This window comes from Oryctolagus cuniculus, chromosome 2, assembly GCF_964237555.1.
Source record: "Oryctolagus cuniculus chromosome 2, mOryCun1.1, whole genome shotgun sequence".
NCBI lineage: Eukaryota > Metazoa > Chordata > Mammalia > Lagomorpha > Leporidae > Oryctolagus > Oryctolagus cuniculus.
Genome location: NC_091433.1, coordinates 117,109,313 through 117,133,644, shown reverse-complemented (window position 1 = coordinate 117,133,644; position 24,332 = coordinate 117,109,313). Strand labels below are relative to the sequence as shown.

Sequence of the window (24,332 nt, the reverse complement as noted above, 5' to 3'; positions counted from 1 at the left end):
ATAAAGCCCTGGTCGCTCTGCCTCTCCCACCGCGAAGACTCAGGATATTCACGTTTCCACGTACTCCACCGCCTATATACACACAGCTTCCTAAGATGGCTAACTACGCGAGTGCCTCCGCTCCCTCGCCTCCCCCCGCCTCGCACAGTGGTTCAGCCCGGGCTCCGCTCGGCGCACCCCGCCTTCCCCGGCCGCCCCCCGCGCGTGTGGTGCATTGGCGCGCGGCGCCGAGGGGCGGGGCCCGGGGCGGGCGCGCGCGGGCGCCGCGCTATAAATACTGGGCCGCGCCGGCCGTCGCCTCGTTTGCTCCGCGCCGGCCGTCAGCCTTCGGTAGAACGCAGTTGCTGCCTCGCTGCCGCTCGCTTGCCTCAACGCCACCGCCTTCATCCTCCGCCACCGTCGCCAACATGAACGGGCAGCTCAACGGCTTCCACGAGGCGTTCATTGAGGAGGGCACGTTCCTGTTCACCTCCGAGTCTGTGGGGGAAGGCCACCCAGGTGAGGGGCCTGGGCCCGGAGCCGAGGGCGGGAGGGGCGGGGCTGGGGCCGCACGGAGGCCCGCCGGCCGGACCCGCTGGTCAGCGGCGCCCGCGCGGCTCGCCCCTGGCCGCCGGGCGGTGGGGGGAGAACGGCGGCTGCGCGTTTTTCCTCGTGGCGCTGCCGGTGCCGAGCGCGTGGCCGCCCCTCCCCTCCCCCCGCCCATCCGGCCGCGCGCTCCGGCATGCGGAAGATTCCAGAAAACGTGCAGGGCGGGGGCCGCGGCCGCTCGTGGGCTGGCTCCGGGCGGGCATTCTTGTCTCCTCTCGGCGCTGCGGCCCGAAAGCCCTCGAGTGGGCGACCCGCCCCGCAGGCTCGCGGCCGGCCTCGGGAGCGCGCGCCCCGCATTGCAGCGGCGACCACGTGTCCGCCGCCGCGTGTGGCGGCGCCCGGGCCTGGGGCTGGGGGCGCGGGCTCGGGGTCTCCCCACGCCCGCGAGACGATGGCCGTGCCCTTAGGCGGCAGCGGCCTTGGCGTCAAGGTGACAGCCTCCGACTAAATATAGCGCGCGGTGGAGGCGGCAGCCCTTATTTGGGCGCGGTGGGGAGGCTGGGGAGGCTGAATGAAGCGGGAGCTGCCATTGCGTGGGGTTTCCTTTTAAAGGCTTTGGGGCCGACCGCCGGGCGAGGTCCTCCTCCACGTTCCTTTCTCGGGGCTTTGTCCACGGCGCCGCCATGATAGGGGCCACTTTGCACGTGAGCGAGGGAAGCGCCCCTAGGAACTGTCGCTCTTGGGCAGAGCACGTCACCTAATACAGATAATGACTGTGCTGCCCTTAAAGTGACCACGATAACGTGGTGTCTAGTCTGATGGCGTAAGGATCTGTTTCTCTGCAGGCGCCAGTGCTGCGCTGAGCGCCCACAGGCGAGCGAGTGGCAGCAAAGGACAGACGCGAGCCGGGGATCCGTGATGGAGGCCGGCTGTTCCGGCTGTGGCTTTCTTGTTTCTGTTGACCCAGCTTTTACAAGTTACAGGCTTTTAAAAACAGTTTGTTCATAAGTCTGGATTTTGGTCGCCATTCCCACTAACAGCTGAAGACAAGGATTCAGAATACATTTGGGCATGTTTTTTTCTGGAGAGCTCTAACAGAACCAAATAAGTGCTTACTCCCATTGTTCATAAAGTTAATATTTCCTGTCAGTTGTTTAGTTCTAATTCTGTTGCCCAAATTGGTGATCCTTAAATTAGGGCAACAGCTTGACAGGTGGTCTTAGTTATCCTAGACCCCAGGTGTGCGGGGGTTAAGAGGTGCTCTTGAATGTTGTAAAGGGAACTGTTTCTTTAAAGATACCACTGTTTTCTACTTTAACCTGATTAATTGGTTACAGGTCAACGGTGAAAATTGCTTTGCTTATGAGCTTAATTTTTCAAAACATTTGAAATATTTTTGAGATGGGACTGGAGTCGGTCGGATATAAATTTATGTATCATAATGGAGTAAGATGTGTTAAATATGCAGTGTTTTGCTGGATTATCTGAATTGGTGAGCTTGCACAACTATCTTTAAGACTGTGGTGTCAAGTTTTCAAGTAATAGGCAGCACTACCTCCAACACCTATTCAAGCAAATGGTTCTGCTAAAGCAGTGCTGAAGAGCTCGGAAGGGGCATGACCTACTTAACAGAAACTTAAAGTGAGTCGGGAATTTGTTTTTTTCCAGATAAAATCTGTGACCAGATCAGTGATGCCGTCCTTGATGCCCACCTCCAGCAGGACCCTGATGCCAAAGTGGCATGCGGTAGGTTTGGAATATGTGCTTGCATGTCAGCTGGAGAAAAGTAACCTCAGGAAAAAAATGTTTTGAGTGTGAGCCTTTCTCTTCTTAGAAACCGTTGCTAAAACTGGCATGATCCTTCTTGCTGGAGAGATCACATCCAGAGCTGCTGTGGACTACCAGAAAGTGGTTCGTGAGGCCATTAAACACATTGGATATGATGATTCTTCCAAAGGTACATTTTAATGATTTGGTCTGAGCTCGTTTTTTGATACTGCTAGTGAAAGTTGAAGACTATTTAACAGTGTTTGATAAACCCTGAGTTTTACTATTTTGTTCCAGCTATATTCCATTCTCTAAAAAGTGTGATGTTGTAGGTGTACAGTGCCCCCCTTAGCCTTCATCCATTGCAAGTGTTCACCCTCCACTTGTGAGTGCCTGGAAACTCAATACAGGACTTTTTTTTTTTTTTTTTTTTTAAAGATTTATTTGAAAGAATTACAGAGTGAGAGGTCTTCCATCCTTTAGTTCACTCCCCAAATGACTGCAATGGCCAGAGCTGAGCTGATCTGATTAGGAGCTCCTTCCGGGTCTCCCACGTGGGTGCAGGGCCATAGCAGAGAGCCGGATTGGAAGTGGAGCAGCTGGGACTCAAACCAGCGCCCATATGGGATGCTGGCACTGCAGGCCAGAGCTTTAACACACAGTGCTGGCCTCCAGATTTTCAGGATTACTGCTCTTGTGCTTTGGATATCTAAAAACTGTTTTGAGATAGGGTGTTTGGTACAATAATTAAGATGCTTCTTGCATACATCGTGAGTGCTTGGCTCTATCTCCAGCTCTGCTGCAATCCAGCTTCCTGCTGATTGCACCCTGAAAGCTGTGGTGATAGCTCAAGTTCTGGTCTCAGCTTCAGCTTGATCTAACCTTCCCTGTTGCAGGAATTTGGGGAGTCAATGAACAATGGGAAATCTCTTATTTTTCAGATGTTTAAAAATTGGATTATGAGTGATAGGAAGTAGCATAGGGCATGGATACAATGGAAGAAGGGCTAATTAACATCCTTGTGCAGCCCAAGATTTTTTTTTCCTTAAAGGTTATGGTTATTTGAAAGGCAGAGCAATAGGTGTTCACCTGCTGGTTCACTTCCCAGATTCCCACAACAGCCAGGCCTGAGCCAGGAGCTCCGCCCTGGTTTCCCACATGGCTGGCATGGGCCCAAAGTACTCATCATCTGCTGCCTTCCCAGGCATATAAATGGAAAGCTGGACTGGAAGCAGAATATAGCAATGCTGCCCTCCTATACTGGGCTCCTGGCATGAAGTGGCTGTAACCCACTGCTGTGATGGCAACTCAGGATTTCATCACACTATACAGCATACAGTAAAAACTATTTCTGGAATTTTCTGTGTAACATTTTTAGGTGGTGGTTGGACATGGGTAATGTAAAGTAGAAACTGCAGTTAAGATACTGCATCTGTTTTCTTTTTTGCAGTATTTAGAATTCTAAATAGAAGGTAGTGCTATGACTTTTTTTCCTAAACAAGCTTTTTATTTATAGGATTTGACTATAAGACTTGTAATGTGCTGGTAGCCTTGGAACAACAGTCACCAGATATCGCTCAAGGTGTTCACCTTGACCGGAATGAGGAGGACATTGGTGCAGGAGACCAGGTAACTTGGTAGAGGTTGTTTACATCTCTACTAATGTTAAATCCTGCAGCCTTGATCACATTAGTGATTTTCTCTTTTCAGGGTTTAATGTTTGGATATGCCACTGATGAAACGGAGGAGTGTATGCCTTTAACCATTGTCTTAGCACATAAGCTCAATGCCAAACTGGCTGAACTGCGCCGCAATGGCACTTTGCCTTGGTTACGCCCAGATTCTAAAACTCAAGTAAGTGATCATAAAGCTAAACTGTCTCTCATATATGCAATCCATAGTTGTTGAATTATAGCTAATTGGAAAATAGCATTTGTCTTAAGTCTCACTTAAGTAGAGAACCAAGAACAAAGCTATTGTGTAGTGCACTGGGGTTCTGATGACCTGTGTTGCCTTTAAGGTGACCGTGCAGTATATGCAGGATCGAGGTGCTGTGCTTCCCATCAGAGTCCACACGATAGTTATATCTGTTCAGCATGATGAAGAAGTTTGTCTTGATGAGATGAGGGATGCCCTAAAGGAGAAGGTCATCAAAGCTGTTGTACCTGCAAAATATCTTGATGAGGACACTATCTACCACCTGCAGCCAAGTGGCAGATTTGTTATTGGCGGGCCTCAGGTAATGTCTTGGGTTAATTAACAAACGCTGGCTGCCTCCACCTTTTGTCTAGGCTCTCTGAGGCCTACGTGTGCATCTTCTGAGGATACTTGCTTGGGTTATAGAGGTAAGAAGTGGGCATAAAGTGACTTTAAATCCTGTCATTTCAGGGTGATGCAGGATTGACTGGCCGGAAAATCATTGTGGACACTTATGGTGGTTGGGGAGCTCATGGAGGTGGTGCCTTTTCAGGAAAGGATTATACCAAGGTGGACCGCTCAGCTGCTTATGCTGCTCGTTGGGTGGCAAAATCCCTTGTTAAAGGAGGTCTGTGCAGGAGGGTTCTTGTTCAGGTATATATACTCTTACATTATACGTAATTGGAGTGATTCAAACTCATAGGTGGGGAGGGTCTCATAATATTTAACCAGCTTGTCTCTTGTTATGCCAGAATGCAAGTGTGTGGTCTTCTAATCACTGACTCTTATAACATTTGAATCCCTTTAGGTCTCTTATGCTATTGGAGTTTCTCATCCATTGTCTATCTCCATTTTCCATTATGGTACCTCTCAGAAGAGTGAGAGAGAGCTATTAGAGATTGTGAAGAAGAATTTTGATCTGCGCCCTGGGGTCATTGTCAGGTAAAGATGGTAAAGCCTATTGCTAGTGAAAAACATTGAGGCTGTGTCAGTATGCACACACACACATGCATATACTAAATCTAAGTAAGGATGTAAAAGTATGAAAAGGTGCTCCACTGAGGAAACACAATCCTAGAACATGTTGATGTTTTAAACTGTCTTCAGGAGATGGCTGAGTTGAGGAATCTAAAATTAGTGTTCAGTGGTTTAGACTAACCACCTCAGAAAATCTTCCACATTTGATATTAGACTTTACTCATCTAAGGGTGTTCACATTAAGAACTTGATAAATGGGATGTTTAGGACTGTTAAAAAGAAAAACATAGTGGACAGTGAGATCTTGGTAAGTATTCCATGATTACATCTCAGAATAATGACAAAAGTTTTCATATCTTTTGAGCCAGGGATGGAAAAATAAGAACTGTAGTTACTAATAAGGACTGTGCAAGGAGTTTGGACACGAGGGAAGTAACACTTCTGCCGCAAACTTTTTTCCTAGCATACCCCAGAGAACTGAACTCATTTGCCAGAGCTCTTGAAAATGAGTCTTGCTGATTGTTTTGCTTTACTTTAATTCAATGCTACATATTAAGTTACGGACTTGTATATTCCAGGGATCTGGATCTGAAGAAGCCAATTTATCAGAGGACTGCAGCCTATGGCCACTTTGGTAGGGACAGCTTCCCATGGGAAGTGCCCAAAAAGCTTAAATACTGAAAGTGTTAGCCTTTTTTCCCCAGACTTGTTGGCGTAGGCTACAGAGAAGCCTTCAAGCTCTGAGGGAAAGGGCCCTTCTTCCTAAATTATCCTGTCCTCTTTCAGCTCCTGATCAGTTGCAGTCACTCTATAGTCAATGACATGAATTCTAGCCTTTGTTGGGACTGTAAGTTGGGCTTGCTATTCTGTCCCTAGGTGTTTTGTTCACCATTATAATGAATTTAGTGAGCATAGGTGATCCATGTAACTGCCTAGAAACAACACTGTAGTAAATAATGCTTTGAAATTGAACCTTTGTGCCCTATCACCCAACCCTCCAAAGTCCTAATTGCATTGACTTCCCCACCAGATGCTGAAAATGTCCTTGTAATGTGCACGTAAAGTATTTGTAGTTCCACTCTAGCCTCTGTCTGGCAATGCCACAACCCTGTCAGCATGAATTTGTAATGTCTTGAGCTCTATTATGAATGTGAAGCCCTCCCTTATCCTCCCTGTAACTCAATCCGTCTCTAATTATGTAGCTCTTTGTCAGGGAGTGTTCCCTATCCAATCAATCTTGCATGTAACGCAAGTTCCAGTTGGAGCTCTAGCCTGACATAAGAAAAAGGCAGTTACCATTAAACCATCTCCCTGGTGCTCATGCTCTAACGGCCACCTCTAACAGCACCAAATCAAATCTCTCCACTGTCAGCTATCTTTTGGAGGACGTACGTAATAAGGTTTTTATTTAGTACACCAATCCTATGCATGGTTTCAGCACTAGCCAAACCTCACCAACTCCTAGCTCTAGCAAACAGGCACTTGGAACCCTTGTGACGTCATACAGAGAAGTCACAGGGCAGTCCCCAAAGGTCTGTAGGTTGCACACTTTGGTACCAGATAACTTTTTTTTTCTTTATAAGAAAGACCGAGTACTCCACACTGCACAATAACTCCTCCCAGGGTTTTAACTTTGTTTTATTTTCAAAACCAGGTCCAATGAGCTTTCTGAACAGCTGGTGTGGCTACAGAGAAACCAGCTTCCTTCAGAGAGCAGTGCTTTTGGCGGGGAGGAGGCAATCCCTTCATACTTGAACATTTTCTAATTGCTTATTTATTGTATTCTGGGGGATGGCGTAAGTACAGAGAAGCCATCTCCTCAGATGGCAGCTTTTAAAAGATTTTTCTTTCTCTCTCAACACCATGATTCCTTTAACAACATGTTTCCAGCATTCCCAGGTAGGCCAAGGTGTCCTACAGAAAAACCTTGGGTTAGACCTACAGGGGGTCTGGCTGGTGTTACCGGAAGGGAGGGCAGAGCTGGTGCGGCTGGCCATGGAGAAAGCGGACTTGGCTGGTGTGGTACAGAGAAGCCAGCTTGTTTACATGCTTCATCCATGACTGCTTGCCCTAAGCAGAAAGTGCCTTTCAGGATCTATTTTTGGAGGTTTATTACGTATGTCTGGTTCTCAATTCCAACAGTTTAATGAAGATCTAAATAAAATGCTAGGTTCTACCTTAACTGTGTCCACCGTTTTTTTTTTTCTAAAAAGTATTGTGGTATAAACACTGCTCATGTCACCTTTACCTGGAACAACTGTAATCCTACCCATATTTCAGAAAAATCACCTCAATCCTTGGACATGCTGTGCAAGCAATTATTAGGTTTACAGTCCTGTCCCAGGCACTAGTTTTGTTTGGAAGCTCCCTGAGGGATCCAGGTGTTGAAGAGGATTAATAGTAAAGCAGCCCGGCTGAAGGCGCAGGGCCTGATCTTCAATGTAACCCTTTTATTACTGAAAAGTCCAGTTTTCTATTGACCTCATGCCACCCCAACATTTTTCTTGAGAAAGGCAGCATACTTACATGTACAGTTACATGTAATTGTTCCAAGGTGAAGACCCATTTTTCCCTATCAGTCTGCAAGGGGTTAGAACAAGGAAATAGGGAAAACCAGTGCTCCATGTTTATGACTGTACTACACTGAATGCTCCCAGTGTCTGAAGACCAGTATTGCAAAGTGATCATGAAGACATTTAAAGATGGTAGCCTGATCCTGATCTGTCGCTGAAAGAACACAGGTTAATGAAGGTGAAAACGTTCACAGGGTAGGTACACTGCAGGTGGTGTTGAAAGGATTTGGCAATTGGGTGTAGGGAGAATGGGAAGATAAATGTCTGAGTTGGGGATAGTGGTAGGGGTAGACTGAGTCTACCTTGGGACCACTGTCCAAAGAGGAGGGAAAAGAGTGGAAGAAGTTAATGACAATACCTATTTATTGCCAGGCTGTGCTGGGGGAGGGACCCTTGTACTGAGGAAGTTCCCAAGACACCCCTGCAAATCCAGATCTAAAAGGTCTGTTCCCCAGTCCCTTAGCATGTTAATCCTCACTTTATAGCACCTGCTCACTAAAAGCTAGAATAATGCCAAATACTACTAGCATCTAACATTTCCTAACAGTGCTGTTCATTACTGCTAGTAAAAAGCTTACTGATAATACAGATAATTTGGTCAGATATACTAGTAGGGAATTTCACATTATTTTACCTCTTTCTCAGTTCCTACAATTAAAATAGGGCTAATGACTAATGAAGAGTTAAAGGTAAAACATTTGGCTATATTCATCATGATACACTAAATCTTTTCCCCCCCAAAGAGCCGGTCACTTTAAACCTCTTACCTCTTTATCCTAAGAAGCCATTTTCATTTGTAATCTTTTGGCCCTTCAATCTTAAGATTTATTTGAAAGGTAGAATGAGAGGGAGAGGTAGAGATCTTCCATCCACTGGTTCACTCCAAATGGCTGCAATGGGAACGCCATCTGAGTCACTGCAGAAACCCAGGTACTTGAGGCATCTTTCCTTGCCTTCTACCTACTTGTAGGTAGCTGGATCAGAAGTACCATAGCCAGGAGCTCCAATTTGGTGCTGGTGTCACAGGTGGCAACTTAACCCCTTGTGCCCCAGTGCCAGTACTGGCCCCTCAATTTTGGATTAAGAAATCGTTCTTTTTTCCTCGACTCCTATAGGCTGCCATTTCTTAATTTAAAAGAACAAATGAGAAGTTCTCAACTGTATTGCATAGGTAGTAGATGTGTAACTACCTGGCCTCCCTAGAACTCTGAGTGGACAGGATCAGCATCTGGTTCAGGAGGATCAGAATTTGAAGGATCTGTGTTTGTTGAGTCTCCAACTGGCTCAAAGGGTCGCAGATTTGCATAAGTCACCTCTTGGGCAAGTTGCTCCAGTGAGGGGCGGCCTATAGCCAGATTTCGAAGTGAAATACAAGTCATGAGGAAGCTGAAAAACAGGAAAAAGGTCACTAGTTTAAACTCCGATTTAACTAATTCCAGCCAAAGCCCTTAGCAGGGTGTTTGCTCCTCCCACCCAGGCACGTAGGGGATCTCCCTGGTGACCGGCCACTTCCCAGCTGGAGCAATACACCTGTTACATATTGCTAGGAGATCCCAGGGTAGGGTGGGGCTGGGGAAGGGCTGAGGCAGAACAAAACAGCAGGCCACCAGGCCACTTAATATACCAGTAATTGGGGAAAACAGAAGGGAAAGATTACTAGAGCCAGACTGTTCTGGAAAAGGGTCTCCCAGTGCTACCATCATTGGAGAAAAGCTACATGGCTACAAACATCTCATGGCAGTGACAAGGTGCCACTGAAACCTACCTGCGGCGAAAGATGTAGAGCTTCCGCAGGAAGAAGCGGAGGAGTCGCTCGTGGAAAGGGGCATTTCGCCGGCGTTCAAGCTCCTGGAGCCTTTGCTGGCGTCTAAGAAAGGTCTGAACCAGAGGTGTTGGCTCTGGGCCCCCCTTTACTTCCCCTTCCAACAGAGGCTGCAGCTCCGGAGGCAGAGGCCCTGGTTCTGTCCGGAAGACAACAAAAAGAGGAATCACTGAGATGGAATCAGTCTGGCCCTTGGAACTCCCCTTCTACCAGCTAGATGCTTCAAGTTCATTGTCTAATGTCTAGGTCTTCATTCATTAACTCTGACCTCTTGAAACCAGAGGCTGTGTCAGCCCAGATCTTCATACTATACTCACCACTTCCATTCTCTACCTTCTCCTTTAACTCTTGCAGATGTGCCAGGTCTTGCTCCAGCGTGAGCTCCGTAGTGTTGACATAGACGTACATGTAGCAGGAAGGACCAGACGACACGGTGTACACCTTATGGTACTCACCAGCAGGCAACTGACAGGGAAGAAATGGATGTATTTCACTGACCTTTAAATCCTGAACGAGGGCCAGGCATTTGGCACAGTGGTTAAGACAGTGCTTGTAACACTCGCATCGCATACTGGAGTGCCTGGGTTCTAGTCCCAGCTCCGCTCTTGATTCTAGCTTCTTGCTAACACACATCCCGAGAGGCAGCAGGCGATGGCTCAAGGAGCTGGGTCCCTGCCCTCCAGATGGGAGACCCAGAGTGAGTTCCAAAGCCTGGCCCTGTCCTTGCTGTTGTGGGCATTTGGGGAACCAGAAGGGAGATCTGATTCCCTACCGTTCAAAGCACATTTTTAAAAAAAGGAATCCTGGATAAGTCTATTCACAGGCCTTGTAGCCCCCACCCCCCACTGCATTACCACCACAGGAAAGCATCTGACATCTACAGCAAATGAACTCTTTTCAGCACAGCTTTCTGCCATTAATCCCAACCAGATACCTGCATTTTTTCTCCCTCCCGAAGAGTCCGATTCTTCTGTTCTGCCACCAGCTCCACAGTCACCTCCCCCTGCAGCAGCTGGATGCTGGTGTTGCCCAGGTCTTCACTCACAAAATTCTCCAGGTGCAGTCCTGCCGGGGCCACAGAGTTACCATCAGCCGCAGCAGTGAACTCACTCCCAGTCAGAACAGGGCTGCCACACTGTCACCATCAGCACCCCCCGCTTTCACAGCCCTTCCCACCAGAAACGCTCCTCCCTCTCTACCACATGCACCGTCTCTGGCCAAGAGAGCCGGAAGGGACGGAAGACAGCTAAGCTGCTTCTGCCTCTCCTCCATACCAGGGAAATCCGCAATGAAGACCACCTCGGTGTGGTTGTCCAGGCTACTCTTGATTTCCTGTAATTTGGTCCTCCAGGGGGACAGGTCCATCAAGAGCGGCTGCAGCCAGGGTGTGCGCTGGAAGGGGGACCAGACAGCCTGCACGATGTCCACACGAGGATCAAAAAGCCTTGGGAAAGAAAACCAAGTGCTAAGGAGGCCACAGCCACCTACCCGGCAGAACTGCGGGTCCCAGGCAGAGGGAATAGAGTTTCCAAATAGAAGAAACAGCTTTATGTCAGCTTGTCATTGCCAGTCCATGGCAGAGAGAGGAAAGAGAGTCTGCAGCATTGGGAAAAATGGGCGTTAGTGGCCAGAGAAGGCACTGTGTTTACAGCATCGAAAAGTCCTCTCCCTTTTCTCCTGGATGATGATGCCCCCTGCTGGAAGCAACCAGTTATACCCACAACTAGATCAACCAGAACATGCACTAAAGAGATAACCTTTTAAAACCAAACCCAGGAAACACAAGAGCTATACTCCATTTTTCCCCATTCTCTGCTCCCATGGCCCACCTCTGCTGGAAGCGGTCATTGATGGAGACCCAAATATCAAAGTAGATCTGGGGCTCAGTGACATTGTACTTGGGAAGCAGGCGGCTCAGGCAAGTGGCATACTGCTTCAGCATGTCTGCGTGATCCTTCCATCGCCGGCTCTGTGTGAACACCTGCCCCAAACCCCTACGTTAGTCCAACCTCATCACTTCCAGTCACACAGGTCACACACTGCCAACAGCACAGATTCCTTCCTGCTGCCCATTTTGGACAGAAAAACAAAAAAACACTCGTCTTTAGGGATGAATTTTTCATTGCTGGGCTAGTGGAATCTAACTTTTCCTAAACCTAATCACAATTCAAGCAAGCGACAGTCACTGCCCTATTTGAATAGAAAGTTTAGGGGCTGGTGCTGTGGCGTAGCAGATGAAACTGCTGCCTGCAGTGCCGCCATCCCATATGGGCACTGGTTCGAGTTCCGGCTGCTCCACTTCTGATCCAGCTCCCTGCTATGGCCTGAGAAAGCAGTGGAAGATGGCCCAAGTGCTTGGGACCCTGCACCCACGTGGGACCCAGAGGAAGCTCCTGGCTTCGGATCGGTGCAGCTCTGGCCGTTGTGGCCATCTGGGGAGTGAACCAGTAGATGGAAGACCTTTCTCTTTCTCTGCCTCTGTAACTCTTTCAAATAAATAAATCTTTAAAAAAAAAAAAAAAGAGGTTAAGGGCCAGCATTGTGGCTCACCCTGGGATGCTGGCATCTCATACGGCTGCTAGTTCGAGTTCTGCCTACACTACTTCTGATGCAGCTCTCTGCTAATGCACGGGGGAAAGCAGTGGAGGCTGGCCCAAGCCCTCAGGCTCCTGCACCCATGTGGGAGACCTGCCTGAATGAAGCTCCTGGGCTCCTTGCTTCAGCCTTGCCAAGCCCTGGCCATTGCAGCCATTTGAGGAATGACCCTTCAAGTCAATAAATCTTAAAAACAAAAAGGTTATTTTTTTTTTTTTCAGGCAGAGTGGACAGTGAGACAGACAGAGAGAAAGGTCATCCTTTTTCCGTTGGTTCACCCCACAATGGCCGCTGTGGCCAGCGCCCTGCGGCTAGCAACTGCACTGATCCGAAGCCAGGAGCCAGGTGCTTCTCCTGGTCTCCCATGCGGGTGCAGGGCCCAAGCACTTGGGCCATCCTCCACTGCACTCCCGAGCCACAGCAGAGAGCTGGCCTGGAAGAGGAGCAACCGGGACAGAATCCAGCGCCCTGACCGGGACTAGAACCCGGTGTGCCGGCGCCGCAAGGCGGAGGATTAGCCTAGTGAGCCGCGGTGCCGGCCCAGTCTAGCTCTTAAGAGAGGGGAGAGCAGATTCAAATTTGTTTCACTTTAAGGTGTGTGTAGACCAAACGAGACCCTGAGGCTCAAGGGGGTTAGGAGAACAGTCACCCGTCAGCACCAGACGTCTCACCCCAGGGTTAAGGTAGCCCAGCTCGCCCGTGCGCCCATCACGGTAGGTGATCTTCACGTGCTGGTGGGAGCGGGAGTGCACCATCATGTCCCAGGAGTAGCCGTACAGCCCATTTGTCCAGTTGTTATAGCCCTAGGCCGCAGTGCAGAGAATCAGCTCAATGCTTCCCATACGACCCCTACCTCCACCAAGAAAGGGGTGCAAAACCCCCATTCCTTCCCAACTGTTGTCACCATTGCCACTTTCCATGCCCAGGCGCTGCTACACACCCACAACGCTTACAAACCTGGGTGAGGAAGTGGGAATAGGGCAGGAACAGCTGCTCCAGGAGGTAAAGCAAGGTGAAGAGGGCTCCCAGCCGATGGCGCAGGCCTGGCTTCTGGCCACCTTTGGCCCGGCTCCTCTTGTACACGCAAGAAGCACTGGGCTGAGGGGCAGCCTTGAGGGGCAGCAGATCTTGCAGCCTTTTGGGGCAGTGAGATACCAGCTTCCGGGGCCACTCAGGGGAGCAGAAGAGAGGGCTGCTGGCCAGCATGACATAGGGGAACATACCTAGGAAGGCAGGGAGAAAACACACATCTCCGTATTAAGCTGAACCCCTCAGCCCCCTTCCCTCAAGCCTCTCTCATGTTCTACTTAAAATGAAAGGAGTTCTGAACCACAGGACACACAGTCTCCCTCATCTAAAATGCCTTCTAAACCAGAAGTGTGTCAGACTGTCAAGTTTTTCAGAATTTAGACTATCTGCGTACACTTCACTGGTTAGCATCCTTAACTCAAAAATCCAAAATTTGGGGCTGGCGTTGTGGTGCAGTGACCTAGGCTGCAGTGTGCAATGCCAGCATCCCATATCTGAGTGCTAGCTCGTACCCAGCTGCTTTGCTTCTGATCCAGTGCCAGGCTAATGTGCCTGGGAAAGCAGCAGAGGACAGCCCATGTACCTGGGCCCTTGCCACCCATGTGGGAGGTCCAGATAGAATTCCAGGCTCCTAGCTTTGGCCTAGACAAGCCCCAGCTTTGGCAACCATTTGGAGAGTGAATCAGTGAACAGAAGATCTCCTTCTCTTTCAAATAAATGAATAAAGTCCAGTGTTGTGGCACAGCAGGTTAAGCTGCCATCTGCAGCACCAGTATCCCATATAAGTGCCAGTTTGAGTCCCAGCTGATCCACCTCCAGTCCAGCTCCTGGCTAATGTGCCTGGAAAGTAGCCGAAGATGGCCCAAGTACTGGGTCTCTGTCACCCAAATGAGCCCTGGATGGAGTTCTAGGTCCCTAACTTCGGTCGGACCCAGTCCAGTGTGTTGTGGCCATTTGGGGAGTGAACCTATAGACGGAAGTCTTTCTGTCCCTCCCTCCAACACTGCCTTTCAAATAAATCAATCTATCTTTAAAAAATATAAAATTTGAAATTCTCAGTTTCGGAAAGGTTCAAATTTTCATATTAGGGTTGCTCAACCTGTACTTGTTTCTCTCAAAGATTCCTTACTCTACTGTATGCTGAGACCAGAGGTTGGCACTGTGGCACAGAAGGCTAAGCCTCCACCTGCAGTAGTTTGAGTCCCAGCTGCTCCACTTCCAATCCAGCTCCTTGCTGATATGCCTGGGAAGGCAGCAGAAGATGGCCCAAGTACTTGGGCCCCTGCACCTCCATGGGAGACCTGGAGGAAGCTCCTGGCTCCTGGCTTTGGACTGGCGCAGCCCTGGCCACTGTGGCCACTTGGGGAGTGAACCAGCAGATAGAAGACCTCTGTCTCTCCTTCTATCTCTACCTTTCAAATCAATCATTCAATCAATCAATCTTTTAAAAACCTCCATTTATTCCTGCTTCAGTGACCACACTGGACTCAGTCTAGCTCCTGCTCCCAACAGCATCTCCCCACTCCCAAACAATACCCCTGGCTAGTCCCTCCCTAGAGACTCGTGGTTCCTGTTTCCTGCCAGGCTACAGATACTGACCAATGCTGAAGAGCTGGGAATTCATGCAGTGGAAGTAGGACACGAAGACGAGGCCAGTGGACCTTGAGACATCGAAGAAGAGCAGGAAACCAGCCAAGAGGTCAAGCAGCAGCCCACCCCAGTGCACCACCAGCAGGCTGGTCAGCTCCTCAGACAGCAACAATCTGCAGACATGAGCACTGGGGTCAGGCCCAGGCCACTGGGGAAGCCAGCAGCCACGGCACATTTGCATGTGACACAAATGGGCCTCTGCTACCCTCTTGATGCCAAAGGACGTACCCCAGTGGGTGGCAAAACCAAGGTACCTAACCTACCCACACAGACTACGGTAGTTCTCCTGTACAGCTTCACACGCTTTAGGTATACATTTTTTAAAAAATATTTATTCATTTTTTGAAAGAGTTACACAGAGATAAGGAGAGGCAGAGAGAGGGGTCTTCCATCCGATGATTCACTCCCCAAACGGCTACAACGGCCGCAGCTGCGCTGATCCAAAGCCAGGAGCTTCTGGATCTCCCATGTGGGTGCAGGGGCCCAAGGACCTGGGCCTTCTTCCACTGCTTTCCCAGGCCACAGCAGAGAGCTGGATCAGAAGCGGAGCAGGGCCGGCACTGTGGTGCACTAGGTTAATCCTCTGCCTGCGGTGCCAGCATCCTATATGGGCACCGGTTCTAGTCCTGGTTGCTCCTCTTCCAGTCAAGCCCTCTGCTATGGCCTGGGAAAGCAGTGGAGGATGGCCCAAGTGCTTGGGCCTCTGCATCCACATGGGAGACCAGGAAGAAGCACCTGGCTCCTGGCTTCGGATCAGCGCAGCTCCAGCCGTGGCGGCCATTTGGGAAGTGAACCGACAGAAGGAAGACCTTTCTCTCTGTCTCTCTCTCTCACTGTCTGTAACTCTGCCTGTCAAATAAATAAATAGTCTTTAAAAAGAAAAAAAAAAAAAAAAGTGGAGCAGCCGGGTTTCGAACTGGTGCCCATATGGGATGCTGGTGCTTTAGGCCAGGGCTTTAACCTGCTGCACCACAGCGCCAGTCCCAAGGCATCCATTTTTCAACATACCTTCTGTACTGAACAAGGCCAGGTCTCCAGGATGAAATATGAGGAGTGGTGAGGGCAGGCTCCTCAGAAAGGGAACAAGTAGGACAAAACTTTAAAGGTAGAAAGTTGGGGCAGGTGTTTAGCATAGTGGTTAAGATGCCACTTGGGATACCCATACCCTATGTAAGAATGCCCGAGTTCAAATTCCGGCTCTGTTCCTGGTTCCAACTTCCTGCTAATGTGCACTGTGGGAGGCAGCAGATGATGGCTCAAGTAGTTGGTTCCCTGCTACCCATGTGGAAAACTTGAATTCCTAGTTCTTGACTTTGGCCTGGCCCAGCACTGGCCACTGGAGATTTGAGGAGTGAACCAAGGGACGGGAGCTCCCTCACTGTCTCTGGTTTTCACTTTAAAAAAAAATTTTAAAGGTGAATTCTTGGCGCCAGCATTGTGGTACAATAAGTTTATCCTCCATCTGTGGAGCTAGCATCCCACATGGGCACTGGTTCTAGTCCTGGCTACTCCACTTCTGATCCAGCTCTCTGCTATGCCCTGGAAAAGCAGTGGAAGAAGCCCAAGTTCTTGGATCTCTGCACCCATGTGGGAGACCTGGAAGAAGCTCCTGGCTTTGGATAGACTCAGGTCCAGCTGTTGCAGCCATCTGGGGAGTGAACCAGTGGATGGAAGACCTCTCCCTCTCTCTCTGCCTCTCTATAACTGCCTTTCAAATAAATAAATAAATCTTTAAAAAAAATAGATAGAAATCAAAATGAAATACTGGAAATGAAGAATTCAACAGAACAAATAAAGAATGCAGTGGAAAGCCTTAACAACAGACTTGGTGAAGCAAAAGAAAGAATATCCCAATTAGAAGACAAATCTCTGGCCGGCACCATGGCTCACTAGGTTAATCCTCCGCCTGCGGCGCCGGCACCCCAGGTTCTAGTCCCAGTCAGGGCGCCAGATTCTGTCCCGGTTGCACCTCTTCCAGTCCAGCTCTCTGCTGTGGCCCGGGAGTGCAGTGGAGGATGGCCCAAGTGCTTGGGCCCTGCACCCACAGGGGAGACCAGGAGAAGCACCTGGCTCCTGGCTTCTGATCAGCGCGGTGCGCCGGCCACAGCGGCCATTGTGGGGGTAAACCAACGGGAAAAGGAAGACCTTTCTCTCTGTCTCTCTTTCACTGTCCACTCTGCCTGTCAAAAAAAAAAAAAGAAAAAAGAAAAAAAAGAAAAAGAAAACAAATCTCTGGAAATTTTACAGTCAGACCCAAAACGAAGAAATCAGAAAATTAAAAAGCACCATTGGAGATCTATAGGATACTATCAAACGACCCAACATGCAGGTCTTAAGAGTTCCTAAAGACATGGAAACAAAGAATGAATTAGAAGGCCCCTTCAGTGAAATAATTAAAGAAAACTTCCCAAATTTGGAGAAAGAAAGGGACAGCTAAGTCCAGGAAGCATACAGAACTCCTAACAGTTCTCCTAACAGACACCACCCAGCAAGATCTTCACCATGACCCATTGTAGTCAAACTCTCCACAGTGAAACATAAAAAGGTTCTAAAATGTGCATGAGAGCAAGGCCAGATTACTTTCAGAGATCTCCAATTAAACACACAGCATATTTCTCATCAGAAATGCTACAGGTTAAGAGAGAATAGCGAGATATAGTCCAAGTCTTAAGAGAAAAAAATTGTCAACCCAGAATACTGTACCCTGCAAAGCTCTCAATTATGAATGACGGTGAAATAAAGACCTTCCATAACAAACAGAATTGAAAGAATTTCTCACTACTTGTCCAGCTTTACAAAAGATGCTTAAGGATGTGCAACATACAGAAACACAGAAACAGGGCCATCACTACAAAAGAAGGTGAAGGGGCTGGCACTGTGGCATAGTGGGTAAAGGCGCTGCCTGCAATGAACCATAATATGGGCATGGTTCAAGTCCTGGGTGCTCTACTTCCAATCCAGCTCTCTGCCATGGCCTGGAAAAGCAGCAGACGGTGACCAAAGTCCTTGGGTCCCTGCACCTCCACAAGAGACCCAGAAGAAGCTCCTGGCTCCTGGCCTCAGATCAGTGAAGCTCTGGCCATTGTGGCCAACTGAGGAATGAATCAGCGAGGAAAGACCCCTCTCTCTCTCTCCTTCTCCTCCTCTGTGTTACCTCTTTCAAATAAATAAATGAATCTTTAAAAAAGAAAGGAAGGAAGGACGGACAGACAGATGGATGGGCGGATGGACAGGAAGAAGGAGAGGGCAGAAAATCTCCCAGTAAAAGTACAAAGGAAATTCAAAGTAAACAATAGGAATATTTACACAAAAATGGCAGGGCAAAGTCGTTACTTATTAATAGTCACCTTGAATGTTAATGGCCTCAACTCTCCATTTAAAAGACACAGACTGGCTGAATGGATTGAAAAACAAAACCCATGTATTTGCTGCCTACAAGAAACACAGCTCACCAACAAAGACACATGCAGACTGAAAGTGAAAGGATGGAAAAAGATCTCCCAGGCCAGCAGAAACCAAAAAAGAGCTGGTGTAGCCATCTTAATATCAGACAAAATAGACTTTAACACAATAACTGTTAAAAGAGACAAAGAAGGGCACTATGCAATGACTAAGGGATCAATTCAACAGGAAGGTATGATTATTATAAACGTATATGCACCTAATTACAGGGTACCTGGCTATTGAAAAGAAAGCTTAAGGGATTTAAAGGGAGACATAGACTCCAATACAAGGATAATGGGGGACTTCAACACCTTACTTTCAGCAATGGACAGATCAATCAGACAGGAAATCAGCGAGGAAACAATATTTAATCGACATTATAGACCAATGGAATTAACAGATATCTATAGAACTTTCCATCCTGTAGTCACGGAACACATATTCTTCTCTCCAGGGCATGGAAGTTTCTCTAGGTTGGACCACATACTGGGCCATAAAGCAAGTCTCAGCAACTTCAAAAAAATCAAAATCGTACCATGCATTTTCTTGGAACACAGCAGAATGAAGCTGGAAATTAACAATTCAGGAATCTCTAGAGCATAGGCAAACACATGGAGACTGAACAACATGGTCCTGAATGAACAGTGGGTCATAGAAGAAATCAAAATGTTTCTGGAAACAAATGAAGATGATAATACAATGAATTAAAACTTATGGAATACAGCAAAAGCAGTGTTAAGAGGAAAATTTTTGGCAATTGGTGCCTACACATCGAGAAATTGGAAATGCACCAAATAAATAAACTATCAATGCATCTCAAGGACCTAGAAAAACAATAGCAAACCAAATCCAAAACTAGTAGAGAAAATAACTAACTAAAATTAGGGAAGAAATCAACAAAATTGAAAGAAACAAACAAAAACAATACAAAAGATAAGCAAAACAAAGAACTGGTGTTTTGACAAAAATAAAGAAAATTGACACACCATTGGTCCAACTAACCAAAAAAGGAGAGAAGACCCAAATTAACAAAATTAGAGATGAAAAAGGAAAAGTAACAAACAGACACCACAGAAACAAAAAGAATCATCAGAAATTACTACAAAGAGCTGTATGCCAACTAACTTGGAAACCCAGAAGAAATGGACAGATTTCTGGACATACACAACCTACCTAAATTGAGCCATGAAGACATAGAAAACCTACACAGACCAATAATCAAGATAGGAAGAGAATCAGTAATGAAGCTCTCCCAACAAAGAAAAGCCCAGGACCAGATGGATTCACTGCTAAATTCTATGAGACATTCAAAGAACTAACTCCAATTCTTCTCAAGCTATTCAAAACAACTGAAAGGAAGGGAATCCTCCCAAATTCTATGAAGCCAGAATCACCTTAATTCCTAAATATGAAAAAGATACAACAGATGAAGAGAACTACAGACCAAGTTCCCAAATGAACACAGACACAAAAATCCTCAACAAAATATTAAGTAATTGAATCCAACAACACATCAGAATGATCATTCACTCAGATCAAGAGGAATTTATCCCTGGTATGCAGGGATGGTTCGATATTTCACAAATCAATGTGATACATCACATTAGCAAAATGAAGAATAAAAACCATGATTACCTCAATAGATCAGAGAAAGCATTTGATAAAATAAAGCACCTTTTCATGATGAAAACTCAGCAAATTGGGTGTAAAAGGAACCACCCTCAACAAAAGGCAATTTATAAGAAATCCATGGCCAACGTCCTATTGAACAGGGTAAAGTTGGAAACATTCCCACTGAGATTCAGAACCAGACAAGGATGCCCACTCTCATCACTGCTCTTCAATATAGTCTGGAAGTTTTAGCCAGAGCCATTAGAAAGAAAGGGAAAGGGAAAGGGAAAAAGGGGAAAAGGGGAAAAAGGGGAAAGGGGAAAGGGAAAAGGGGAAAGGGGAGAAAGCAAAGGAATACAAATTGGGAAGGATGAAGTGATGGAACAAAGATGTCAGCTTCAGCCATTCTTGCTCACTGCCCAACAGATAGATAAACTTTAGGATGTATTCCTTGCCCTTGAATCTCAACTGGGTCTCACACTCTAATGCCTTCATACCCCATTCGCAACGGCCACCTGGAATTCCCCTCTGCCTGCTGCCCCTTACCCCCACCCTCCTAAAATATAAAAAGACCCTGCCCCTGAGGTCCAGGCCTTCTGCCAAGTGTTCCATCAATGCGCACGTGGGCAGTTGGTCATCCACCTGTACAAATTTATTTCCTCTGCATAAATTCGGTCTGGCTATAAATTCGTACACTGCCTCCTCTCTATTCTGCACCTCTTTTTCTAACATTTTGGTGCCCCGTGTGAGGAGGCACCAATCTGCAACTCTTTCCCTAGCATTTATGGTGCCCTGTGTGAAGAGGGGAGTGAGGAACCAGCATCTTGCCCACACCAGCCGCTCCCTGCATTCTCTGGGTAAGAGCTGTGATCCCCCACCCTTCCTCTGAACTCTTTATTCTGAACTCCTACCACTTTTTACTGTCTCTGCCCACCCCTTACCTTCTTGTTCCTACAGTCTCCTTCTTTTTCTTCTGACCCAAGCAGCCCTGAGAGACATCTCTCCAAACACGTTTTTCCTCCTCCTTGCGCTTCTCATTTCCCAACGAATGTACAGCCAGAGCCCTTTGCTGGATCTCCTCGCTGCACCCAAGACTGGATCTCATTCTCGACCCATCGGACTGGTGAGAGAGGCCTTTGTCACCTCAAGTGCACTGGGGCGCTGCTCATGACGGTTCTTTCCCCCCATCACAGGGCTCAGGGTGTTTGGTCAGTTTCCCTGGCTTAGAACTGGGACTCTGGGATTTCTCACTCTCTCCTCTTAGGAGGACTCAGAACTTCGGTTCTCAGTTGGGGTTATCATTTTCCAGGGGATGCCCTGTGAAAAGGACGCCCTTCCCTCAGGCTATATTTTGCCTAATCCATGGGTTCCAAAATTTCTTGGATCTCACCCAACTCCCTTTGGCCTGCCTCTTAAAAAGCTTGCGTGGGGGCCAGTGCCTGCTGGTGGCTGTGGATAAGAACAGCCATAAACAGGTTAATTATGAGAAGATCAGAGAGGTCACTCAGGAACCCCATAAAAATCCTGCTCTATTTATATCATGTCTTAGAGAAGCAATGATAAAGTATACTAACACCGATCCCAATTCCCCAGAGGGATGACTGTATTTAAATTTCCACTTTATGTCCCAGTCAACTCTAGATATCCATTACAAACTGCAAAAATTACAAGATGGTCCGCAGACCCCCCAGAACTCATAGAAGTGGCTTTTCATGTTTTTAACAATAGAGATGAAGAAAAAAGAACTCAGAAGGAAATAAATAGAAAACTGAAGTCTCAAAGGCTTGCCTCTGTAATTCACCAAGACCCCAATTGCCAGCTAAGTCCCACTGCTCAGGGGCCCTGTTATTAATGTGGCAATGTTGGCATTGGGCCAAGGCCTGCTCCAACTCGAAGCCCACCTTTGTTAAAGGCTCTAGCCCTCCTGGAACCTGTATTAAGTGTGGCAATACCAGACACTGGGCCAGGAGCTGCCCAGCTGCCAACAAAAGCTGCTATTATTCACTGCAAAGGCCACCGGAAAGGTAAACAATACCTAGCTGAAGCTAACAACAAGGCTGATCTGACAGCTAATGCAGCGGCTCATGGGGAGGCGATCCCTTCTTTTCTCTTTAAATTAGCTCCTGTATATTCAGACCTAGAACTCTCAGTTCTAACAACAAGGGGCATCTAGAAAGGATTCATGGTGGTTTCTAGATGAAAAACTAATACTCCCTTCTTCTCCCCAAGCAGCCTTTCTAAAAAACCTCCATTCTATCATTCAAACTCAAACTCTCTTCTTCACTTCCTGAGATCACATGTACACCTAACTCCTGCCATAAGAGAAACTCTGTATAACATATCTCAGACATGTAACATCTGTCAAACTTCTAACCCTAATTCTAATATCAGGCCACCCCCACTCCCCACTTCCCAGGCCCATGGATCACTCCCAGGAGAGGACTGGTAGACTGACTTCACCCACCTCTCTCAGGCTGACATGCTAACAAGAGCTACGCACAAGGTAACTCTGTCTCATTTTGGCCATCTTTTCCACCGTGGGCAATCTCCCTTTTGTCCTCATAATCATAGGGCTCCTATTTCTGCCATGTATAATTAACTTATTCCAAACATTATTGCAGGAACGAATAATTGCTATATCTCAAGTCATCTCGTAACAGCAGCAAAAGATTGCTCGTTGAGGGTGGGAGGGCAGGAACGGGGTTAGAACCACTATATTCCTAAAAGCTGTACATATGAAATTTGTATTCATTAAATAGAAATCTTCTTTAAAAACAAACAAACAAACAAACAAACAAAAAACAAAAAAACTCCTCTGCTCGTCTTCTTCAATCAATCCGATCTCGAGTAGAGACTCCTGGTTCCACGTCTATGCCCCATATTAGCAGGTAGTAGCCAGAGAGAAATCGGTGCCCCTTCTCCTTATCTGTACTCAGAGTCTGCTTTGATGGAACAGACATAAACCTCAGCCATTCTTGCTCATTGCCCCAAAGAAAGATAAACATTGGAACGTATTCCTTGCCCTTGAATCTCCATTGGGTCTCACACCCTATCACCTTCATACCACTCCCCACGCCAACTGAAAGACCAGTTCTAGGAATTCCCCTCTGCCTGCCGCCTCCTAGCCCGAGCCCCAGCCCTAGCCCTCCTAAAATATAAAAAGGCCTGGCCCCTGGGGGTCAGGGCCCTCTGCCCCGTGTTCCATCAATGTGCACACATGCAGTCGGTCACCCACCTCTACGGATTTATTTTCTCTGAATAAATTCGGTCTGGCTGTAAATTCGTACACTGCCTCCTCTCTATTCTGCGCCTCTTTTCCTAACATTTTGGTGCCCCGTGTGAGGAAGCAGCATCTGCAACTCTTTTCCTAACAGAAAGTCAAACTATCCTTATTTGCAGATGACATTCTATACATAGGGGATCCGTAAGACTCTACTAAGAGACTACTAGAACTCATTGAAGAGTTTGGTAAAGTGGTAGGATATAAAATCAATACACAAAAATCAACAGCCTTTGTATACACAGACAATGCCACAGCTGAGAAAGAACTTCTAAGATCAATCCCATTCACAATAGCTACCCCCCCAAAAAAATCAAATAATTTGGAATAAACTTAACCAAAGATGTCAAATGTCTCTATGATGAGAATCATAAAATATTGAAGAAAAGAAAAGGAAAACACACAAAAAAAGGGAAAATCTTCCATGTAAATGGATTGGAAGAATCAATAACATCAAAATGTCTGTACTACCAAAAGCAATTTACAGATGTAGTGCAATACCAATCAAAATACCAAGGGCATTCTCAGATGAAAAAATGACTCTGAAATTCATACAGAAACACAGGAGACGCTGAACAGCTAAAACAATCTTATACAACAAAAACAAAGCTGGAGGCATCACAATACCAGATTTTAGGACATACTACAGGGCCGGCGCTGTGGCTCACTTGGTTAATCCTCTGCCTGCGGTGCCGACATCCCATATGGGTGCCGGATTCTAGTCCCGGTTGCTCCTCTTCCAGTCCAGTTCTCTGCTGTGGCCCGGGAAGGCAGTGGAGGATGGCTTAAGTGCTTGGGCCCATGCACCACATGGGAGACCAGGAGGAAGCACCTGGCTCCTGGCTTCCAATCGGTGCAGTGCGCCAGCTGTAGCAGCCATTTGGGGGGGTGAACCAATGGAAGGAAGACCTTTCTCTCTAACTCTGCCTAACAATTAAAAAAAAAAAAAAAAAAAAAAAAAAGACTACAGGGCAGTTAGAATCAAAACAGACTGGTACTTGTACAAAAACAGATGGATAGACCAATGGAACAGAATAGAAACACCAGAAATCAATCCATGCATCTACAGCCAATTTATCTTTGACAAAGGAGCTAAAATTAATCTCTAGAGCAAGGACAGTCTGTTCAACAAATAGCG

At 47.2% G+C, this 24,332-nt stretch overlaps 2 protein-coding genes across 3 annotated transcripts in view; one reads left to right on the top strand and one right to left on the bottom strand.

Moving 5' to 3' along the window:
- The first annotated feature begins 259 nt into the window (after positions 1–259).
- MAT2A (methionine adenosyltransferase 2A) lies at positions 260–7,372 on the top strand. The gene is made up of 9 exons (XM_051842703.2): positions 260–498; positions 2,197–2,274; positions 2,363–2,485; positions 3,812–3,924; positions 4,006–4,149; positions 4,316–4,534; positions 4,684–4,866; positions 5,021–5,154; positions 5,769–7,372. Exons 1-9 carry the CDS (start codon positions 408–410, stop codon positions 5,869–5,871), a joined length of 1,188 nt encoding a protein of 395 aa, XP_051698663.2. The 5' UTR covers positions 260–407; the 3' UTR covers positions 5,872–7,372.
- Positions 7,373–8,565: 1,193 nt separating this feature from the next.
- The window catches only part of GGCX (gamma-glutamyl carboxylase), a 36,142-nt gene continuing 20,375 nt past the window's right edge, over positions 8,566–24,332 (bottom strand). For both annotated transcript variants that reach the window (XM_002709673.5, XM_070068844.1), the window contains 9 exons: positions 14,809–14,972; positions 13,138–13,403; positions 12,852–12,983; positions 11,415–11,566; positions 10,860–11,029; positions 10,520–10,650; positions 9,903–10,050; positions 9,529–9,724; positions 8,566–9,149 (listed from right to left, as the gene is read on the bottom strand). In XM_002709673.5, coding sequence (XP_002709719.2) covers positions 8,963–9,149; positions 9,529–9,724; positions 9,903–10,050; positions 10,520–10,650; positions 10,860–11,029; positions 11,415–11,566; positions 12,852–12,983; positions 13,138–13,403; positions 14,809–14,972 — 1,546 coding nt within the window. In that variant the 3' untranslated portion in view covers positions 8,566–8,962. The remainder of the gene's footprint in view (positions 9,150–9,528; positions 9,725–9,902; positions 10,051–10,519; positions 10,651–10,859; positions 11,030–11,414; positions 11,567–12,851; positions 12,984–13,137; positions 13,404–14,808; positions 14,973–24,332) is intronic.